The sequence below is a fragment of the Anguilla anguilla genome, chromosome 11, assembly GCF_013347855.1.
Source record: "Anguilla anguilla isolate fAngAng1 chromosome 11, fAngAng1.pri, whole genome shotgun sequence".
In the NCBI taxonomy this organism is placed as follows: Eukaryota; Metazoa; Chordata; class Actinopteri; order Anguilliformes; family Anguillidae; genus Anguilla; species Anguilla anguilla.
In genome coordinates this window covers 3,160,776-3,169,877 of record NC_049211.1, presented here as the reverse complement: position 1 = coordinate 3,169,877, position 9,102 = coordinate 3,160,776, and the positions used below count along the sequence as shown (strand labels likewise).

General features: G+C 45.0%; 1 protein-coding gene across 2 annotated transcripts in view; it reads left to right on the top strand.

Moving 5' to 3' along the window:
* The window catches only part of LOC118207733 (contactin-2-like), a 37,932-nt gene extending 31,002 nt beyond the window's left edge, over positions 1-6,930 (top strand). For both annotated transcript variants that reach the window (XM_035381683.1, XM_035381684.1), the window contains exons 20-23: positions 941-1,127; positions 2,411-2,523; positions 3,153-3,321; positions 4,020-6,930. In XM_035381683.1, the coding sequence (XP_035237574.1) occupies positions 941-1,127; positions 2,411-2,523; positions 3,153-3,321; positions 4,020-4,126 (576 nt within the window). In that variant the 3' untranslated portion in view covers positions 4,127-6,930. The remainder of the gene's footprint in view (positions 1-940; positions 1,128-2,410; positions 2,524-3,152; positions 3,322-4,019) is intronic.
* Positions 6,931-9,102: the final 2,172 nt, after the last annotated feature.

Sequence of the window (9,102 nt, the reverse complement as noted above, 5' to 3'; positions counted from 1 at the left end):
GACATCAGCATTAGAATGTTCAGCATTAGAATGTTTTAATCACAAATCACATACTTGTGATCTCACGCCTTAGAGAGTTAATGTATACGTGACACCATCGGATTAAAAACGAATGATCAGAGAGCTCCTCGGAGACCCCGCCTCCTGGTCATATCTGTCGTCTTGGATACGCAGCGAGGTCAGCGTTTTTTGTTTTAATCATGAGATGCGATACCGCACAGGTACCAGGGCCCTGGACGAGAGCCACAGTATCGTGATGTTCCAGTAGATAGGGTCTTCTTCCAGTGCGGCTGCCAGGAGTATATGGCAGGGTAATGTAACCTCATCTATCAGGCCGAATTGATAGAGCAGGACCAAAGTGCGTGCAGAAAACATGGACAAGAGATGACATAAAATGAGATAGATAGAGAGAGATAGAGAGAGAGAGAGAGAGAGAAAGAGAAAGAAAGAGAGAGAGGGAGGGAGGGAGGGAGGGAGAGAGAGAGAAACAGAGAGAGCAAGGAAGAGAGAACAGCAACAGGGACAATAGCAGTTTTTCACTGGAAAGAACAGGTAGATTTAGCAGTGGTTTAAAGTGAACTAAAACAAAGTTTCCATGTTAATTTTAGTGAGGATTGAGAATCCTGTAATGATACATACTATCCCAATATGGGGTCCTGTGTGTCCCTGAGATCCAGGGTTCTGAAGGTCAGGTAACACCAGTGTGTCCCTGAGATCCAGGGTTCTGAAGGTCAGGTAACACCAGTGTGTCCCTGAGATCCAGGGTTCTGAAGGTCAGGTAACACCAGTGTGTCCCTGAGATCCAGGGTTCTGAGGGCCGGGTACTGTAACACCAGTGTTCTGAGGGCCAGGTCGGTCACACCTGTGTGCCGTTTCAGATTCGGTACTGTAACACCAGTGTTCTGAGGGCCAGGTAGGTCACGCCTGTGTGCCGTTTCAGATTCGGTACTGGCGCCCCCAGGACAGGCGGGAGGCGGCGGACCGGGTGCGGACGGCGGGTTTGGAGAGCACGGCGCGCGTCTCGGGCCTCAGGCCCGTCACGCTCTACTACGTCACCGTCCTGGCCTACAACAGCGCGGGAACCGGGCCCCCGTCCCCCCAAACCTTCGTCACCACCAAGAAACCCCGTAAGACCCCCCGCGCTACCAAACCGCCTTCCCACAGCCTGCGGGAGTTAAGCTGGTAATGAAGCATAGGACCCCAGATATCAAACCTGGGACCCTAGATATCAAAACTGGGACCCCAGATATAAAACCTGGGTCCCCAGATATCACACCTGTGACCCCAGATATCAAACCTGGGACCCCATATATCACACCTGTGACCCCAGATATCAAAACTGGGACCCTGGATATCAAACCTGGGTCTGCAGATATTAAAATTCCCAGATATTAAACCTGGAATCCCAGATATCAAACTGGTATGCCAGATATCAAATTTTGAACCTTGGATATCAAACCCGAGACCTCAGATATCAATATTTGGACCTTAAATATCAAATTTGCGATCCCAGATATCAAACCTGGAATCCCAGATATCAAACCTGGTATGCCAGATATCAATATTTGGACCTGAAATATCAAATTTGTGATCCCAGATATCAAACCTGGGACCTGAGATAGCTTTCCGATTAGCAGAAGCTACTTTGCATTGGAATGTTGCTCAGAATGTACTTTGGATCTTTATTTAGAGAAAATCTCTCTCCTTGATTTTAACTGTGTGCAAATAGCCAGTTATTTCACATTTTCCTCTGATCCTTCTGGTGCCAGCATGTGTAGAAACCAGCTCAATAAGCAGGAAGCCCAATTTAAAAAATTGACTCCTTCCTCAAAGAAATGCTGGTGAGCGAGTGGTCCAAATGTGCTGGCCCCAGAGTAAGGGTGATGACTGCAGTGTGGAGGTACATAAAGCACGCTGTGGGATTCACACCCTTAAACTGCAGTTTATTTATCAATAAAACCCGGATTACTGCGGCCATGTGTCCTGAATTACAGCAGATCACACCCACGAGGCGGAGAAGATATTAAAAAGAAATCGCGGTTCTTTTAGACCAGTGCTGAGCGCTACTGAAAAAAAAATGAGTGCAGCAGCTGGTCATTTGGCTGTTTCAAACTCGCTGCCTTCCTTTAACAATGTAGGTCAGCCCAAATCGCGACACCCGGGGGGGGGGGGGGGGGGGAGGTCTGCTTGAGTGCGTCAATCAGAACACTGGGCTATTTTTACGTTTCATTTGATCCAATGAAAAAATGCTTCCTACCTGTCCATCAACAACACTTCCAGCTGAAACTTTCATCCACGAGGGCCAGCTCTAACTAATCTCCATCTGGCTTAGCTTCGCAAAGAATTTGGGTTTGCATTGTCAGAATGGTGGTGATTTAACTTCCTGTGTTATTCCCACGTTCATGTGCAGCACCAGACCGACCCCCGGGAAACGTCTCCTGGAGGTCCGATGGTTCCTGGGTGACAGTGATATGGGATCACGTCAAGGCGCTGCAGAACGAGTCAGCTGTACTGGGATACAAAGTGAGCACCATTTACCCTGTGTGTGTGTGTGTGTGTGTCGGGGGGGGAGGTACGTGTGTGTGTGTGTGTATGTGTGTTGGGGGGGTACGTGTGTGTGTGTGTGTATGTGTGTTGGGGGGGGTACGTGTGTGTGTGTCGGGGGGGGGTACGTGTGTGTGTGTGTGTGTGTTCTGCTAAAACTCTCATATATATCAGGCATGTCCAGTCTTACCCGAAAAAGGGCTATTGTGTGGCTCGCAGGCTTTTGTTCTTGCCCAGCACTACAAAACTTTATTCATCTAATTAACTAATTATGGTCTTCACTCAAGACCTCAATAAGCAGAGTCAGGGTTCTCAGCGCTGAATTAAAACACACCGGCCCTTTTTGAGATAAGACTGGACACCCCTGGTCTGTATGACGCATAAAGAACACAAACAGAGCGGCGGAATTAAACGTGAGTACAGGAGGCTCCCTGCAGCAGGGTAAAGGCTCAGGGCAGGTAAGGTCCAGGTTCTGATGGGTTTTCGGTCCCAGCTGTGTCCCGTCCCAACCCGTCCCGCACTCCCAGGGTAAACGCCTTCCCTTCTGCTGCCTCCACCTTACCCACCCCCCACCCCCCACGCCCCCCCCCCCCCCCCCCGCCTCCCAGATCCTGTACAGGCACGAGGGGCAGCACGCTCTCAAAGTCCTGGAGAAGAACAGGAGATCCATCAGCCTTCCACTGCCCAAGGACGACAGCCACGTGGTTCTGGAGATCTGCGCCTGGGGGGAGGGGGGCAATGGACCCCCCCACGAGACCATCGTGTCCCGGGACTCAGGTGAGGCGAAGCCTGGGGGGGTTTGGAGGCTGGGGTGGGGGGCAGAGATGGAAGGGCTCAAGATAAATGATTGTTGCTTGTTTGACCGTCGTTCACTGTAAACACAAGTCACACGATACTGAACACACCACCTCAGCATTTTTTCTATATGTAAATGAAAAGCTTTTTTTAAACTGCACCTGTGAAAGAAGAATTTTTGCTTGTGAAGTGAGAAGAATTATCTACAGTGGAGAGTTGATTAGACAAAATTAGACATTATGCAAGGTGTGAGCATGCGAAACGTGTGGCTGTTCTGTCATGGATTACTCTTGTCTAGAATGAACAGCGTGGGTGATGGATGGATAAAGCATTAGGGTCCAGTGTAGCATGGATTACTCATGTCTGGAATGAACAGTGTGGGTGATGGGCAGCTAAATTAGGGTACAGTGTTGTGATGAATCCCAAGGTTTGGTTCCGAGTCAGTGACAAGTCAGTCTTGCAGTGAGACACCTGATTGGCTACAGCATCACACAGATAGGGCGGGATTCATTTCCCGCTCATTCCACAGAAGCTTCTGTCATGAAAGTTTTTTTTATTTTTATTTTTTAACCAGTGAGCTAGGCATCTCATGCTATGAGACTAAGGTACTACCATTGTTGTGTGTGTCCTGTGTGCCTGTCTCTTCTGTCATTCTCTTAAAGTCAGCTTCTGTCTTTCAGGTACCGGAATGATGGTTCAGAACTCAGCCGGACTCCTCGGGCTGAGCCACACCCTCCTGTGCACTGCTGCTGTATTGCTCTCTCTCATTGGCTTAGGAGGGCTCTGACTTTGGCCAATCCCGCACTGGATCCCTTTGACAACTTTGAGCCTGTTGGTCAGATTCACTTGACTTAATTTATAGACTGAAGTGGCTTAGTTGGGGAAGGGGAGGGGTGGGGAGGGGAGGGAGTGAAGGGAGGAGGGAGAGGGTGGAAGAGAAGAACCTTTTGTTAATTTTATAAGAAAGAAAAACAAAAAACAAATTTGTACGTTTTGGCTTGCGCTAGCTTCACAACACTTGGGAAGACTTGGGAAACCATAAAAAGACTACATGATTGTGATTTTATAAATAACCTACGTAAGAACATGCCTTATAGGAATGACATGATTGTCTTATTGTTTTGTCCCTTCTACGGAGCTAATAATTCATCGTGTAGTGCCCGGTATGCCTCTGCTTGCTTCCCGCTCTTTCCGTTACCTGGGAAACAAACAGGTCCATTTCAAACCCCAAGGCCACTCGACTGTTCACGGCCAGAACAAGAAGAGGCAGGGGAGCGTCTGTGAGCACAAACCTGCAGTGTTCATTTCTATCGTAGCATTTCTCTACAAACGCTTTTTGTCTACGAATATTGCTCGCTTTTCGTGCCAACCTATCGTTACCTGGCCTATACACTTCTACCACAGCTGCAGTACTTGATTCCGATTGGCCCCAAAAGACGGTTGATTGTTCATCGATGACCTGCCTGGAGAAAAGTTGAAATGCTCTGCAAAGTAGTTCCGGTTAAAGAGGCCTTAGCACCATTCCAAATTAATGTGCAAAGCCCATTCAACACTCAGTCTCAAGCAAACATTCCATTTACATCTGGAATTAATGGCAAAAGAGGAACTATTCGACAACAACAATGTGGTGCCACAATACTTCTGTTTAATTGTATTTGCGTGTTGAGTTACTTCTGTTGTTGCTAGCTGTGGTATGAGCGCAAGCTGTTCAGTACTTCAATGCAGTTAACAGCCTGTTCACTTTGTCTTGGGGACCATATCTGTTGTAATCTATATTCATACAATTGCACTGGCTGTCGTAAGTGTTTTATTTAACACAAACCGCTCTGGTTTAGTGAAAGCCAAAGTGTTCAGAAGTCTAATTTCATCCATGTTTTTTAAATTAATTTTTTTACGTGATTCCATTAAGGATTGTTTTCTTTTTTCCCTTTGCTACAAAGGAAGGGAGGGTTTCAGTGTTGTTCCCTCACCTTGTACTCAACAGTAAATCCTCTTGTCGGTTTTGGGGCCTGTTGGTGGCAGCTGCGTCTGTTGCGTGGTCTTCCTGCACAGTGACTGCAGCAGCTGCGTCTGTTGCGCAGTCTTCCTGCGCAGTGACTGCAGCAGCTGCATCTGTTGCGCAGTCTTCCTGCGCAGTGGCAGCCACAGTTCGGCTGGAGGCCTATTGAGGGCAGAGAGGCAGTTTGACCACAGACAATTAACAGACAGGCCTACGGTCGCCATTTTGAATTCAGACTTGGGAAGAAAAGCGAAAGTTAGGGGAGAAGAACGCCAAAGAAAAGTCGTGTGTGGAGGCGAGGCGGTGGATGGTGTGTGGACGGTAGCTGTGATGCAGAATCGCTGGTCTCAGACGCAGCCTGCTCTCATAATGATCCTTTAATGGCCTTTATCGGCGGGGACTGAAGACAAATGAGCAGTCTGTCCTACATACGTACAGCGCAGCATGTCGAGGGACCTGCGGGGAGACACACTCAGACAAAGTGTCCCGTTCGTTATATAAGTCTGCACTTATTTATTTATTTATTTATTTACCTATTTATTTTTTATTCTTTCAGCATCAGGGACACTGTAATGTAGTGTAATGCCAGGCAGTTCTGAATTCTGATGCATAGGCGTGAATTTTATCATAGCAACGGCAGACTGTAGGCTGATGTTTATCGGTAGACTGTGAACATGTCAAATAATCTTGAATAATGAGTATTAATGAGAAGGCCGAACACTGAATATTAATGAGGAGGCCGACCACTGAATATTAATGAGAATGCCGAACACTGAATATTAATGAGAATGCCGAACACTGAATATTAATGAGGAGACCTAACACTGAATATGAATGGGAAGGCCTAACATTGAATATTAATGAGGAAGCCTAACACTGAATATTAATGAAGTGGCCGAACACTGAATATTAACGAGAAGGCTGAACACTGAATATTAATGAGAAGGCCTAACATTGAATATTAATGAGGAAGCCTAACACTGAATATTAATGAAGTGGCCGAACACTGAATATTAACGAGAAGGCAGGGAGAAGGTAAGGCCTGATGAGCTCAGTGATGACAGAGTTGAGTCGTGCCGAAAACAGCATACTTTCCTACTATTGTGTATAGTATAGTACAACTTGTATGCTCAATAGTGGGCAAGCAAGCTATTTCGGGCTTGGCCTTGAAGTTTTAATAATGTTTGCAAAGGCTCCATGACGCCTGAAAGGGAACCTGTGCCTGGAAGTAGGTTGATGATTTTATTGGCTGTGCCTGAGTGGGGCCAATGCTTTTGACCAATGAGAAACCCGTTTGAGTTTGTTCCCTGTTCCCAGAAACATTATTTTGTGCAGTGTCTCTGTAGCGGCTGCAGTACAGTCCTTTTACTGTGAAAATGCTGATCAGCCGGGACCAAGATGTTTTGGTATCTGCCAAAAACGAACGTCATTCTGTTTTTCTGTCTTGATTCTGTCTGCGTAGGTCATTCGTAACCTGGCATTTGCAGCTGATTTGTCCCACACAAAGAAGGAAGTTGAGTTGGGGATGTTTCTGCAATCGTGCTTCATGTGTTACATAATGACCATTAAAATGACTTTAATGGAAAAAAAAGGAAATGAATTAATGATGTTGAGGTCAACCCATAAGGCCGGTTCTGTTTTTGATGTGGAAGGTTCTGGAAGTGGTCACCAGACAACATACGCCTCACAGAGTCCACACAGATATGCGCACATTACTGTTATCAAACTGTCTTTATTCACAGCTACTGGAAAAAATAAGATCAAATTATTACTGTAACTTGTCTTGGTTCTCGTCATTGATAAAGGTGACAGGCTGCACAAAATGTTAGTCTTTTTTATTATTTGATTGATCCGCATAAATAATTTTTTTATGGATTTAGGGTTTTGTAGAAACACGCACAAAGACATTTGGTCCACATAGCTGTGAATGTTAACACCATGCGGTCATTCCTTGATTTGCATTGCCTGTTTATACATTTTAGAAATATTTAAGAGTCATATTGCTATGTATTACTTATGTATAACCCATTTGTATTTTAATAAAACTAATAGCAAAAAAAAAAAAAATTATTATCAAACAGGTTTTTATTTTGGTTGCTGGATACAGGACATCCAACTTGTCAGATGAATAAAAATTATTTTGTATCTCTCTCTTTCCAGCTCTCAGCCCAACCACAGTAGGGCGTATGAATACGAGTGGGTTTGCGTGCATGTGCAGTTGAATGGGAGTGTGTGTGTGAGCAGTGTGTGTGTGTGTGTGTGTGCATCTATCCCACAATTCCTCATGGTTACAGAGATGGCGATGACGTTTCTGCGTGTATGTAAGGCAAGCTCCGAGCGAGTCGTTAACACACACACACAGGCAGAAATCTGGATCGGACCGAGTAACCGGCAAAGTAATGGCAGCAGTAGCCTATAACACCAATAAGGAAAACGCCAAATTGTTTTTGCACATCTAAACCACGGCTTCCTGTTTTTTCAGGCAGTTACATAACATCCTTTCATTACATTACATCACAGGCGTTGGGCAGACGCTCTTATCCAGAGCGACTTACACAACTTTCAAACACAGACTTGTCACCATGACATTTAATACATCTTTTTTTTTTTTTCTTTTTCCCCAGAGAGGATTGTTTTTTGTTTTTTTCCAGCACCCACGGACAGTATGTGGTTTTGGGAAGTTCGGCTGCTCCCCCATGACCACGGCGTGATTTCGGATGTCGAAATCCACGCCCACTCACCTGACTACTCAGGGCGCAGCTTCCTGTCCTGACCTCAATGCACATGACAACGAAAACACGACTGTACAATTGGTATTTAATACCTGAAAACAATCCCTCCTGAAAGAAGAGGTACACAAATGACCTTACTGATCAGTAGCTCCTTTTCTCAAAGGGGGTGTACCCTTTAGTAAAAAGGTTGTACTTACACCTTCTGATAAAATATACATAGGAAATAGAACTGTATATGTACTGTAACCCCAATGCTTTCATGGCCAGCATGAAAGCGTACTTCCCTGATCTCCCTGATGTAAGTCATGTCTGTTCCATTAATAATGTGAGCAACTGTACGCCAGCTTCTATTGACCGGTGGTTTCTAATATTTACAAAGCTGATCGTAAACCCATTTTGGGTTTCTCTTCCATAAAATAATTAAGAATTTCATAAACAAACTCATTTTAGAATTCAAGATACAAGAAGGACTGGTTACCAAAACAATTCTGCTTTATGCGATCTTGTTAATATTGGGATAATTATGGTTTATTGCATATTGTACTAAAGTACATGGTGAATCCACAGCAGCAGCATGATACTCTGTTTTGGACAGGCTTGTGATATCCCATATTCCAGCCTATAGTCAGGACTGGGATTTTTCCGGAACAGCCTGTATGTTTCCTTCTGTCTCTAAAAAAGAAAAAAAGTCAAAGTTGCATCTTATCTCGATGTCCCAATTTTCTTCTTCTCTGCAGTGCAGAAAAATGAACACAATCTGTCCCTGTAAGCACCAATCTCCTGTACTGGATAACACAGAATTCAGAACAAAAACCACCCATCTTAGTTTGGCAACAAAGAAAAAAAGAATATCAATAGCGATATCTTATCGTCCAGTTCAAACAACACAAGAGAACAAGGATACATGGTCTTTGCCTTATGTAAGCTCACCGATCTTACGTAAGCGCCTTTTCTTGAAGGAGATTTACCTGAAGTGGGCCTTCAGTTTTCAGATTTTAAAAAAAATTAAACGGTGTATTAACTGTTTTAACA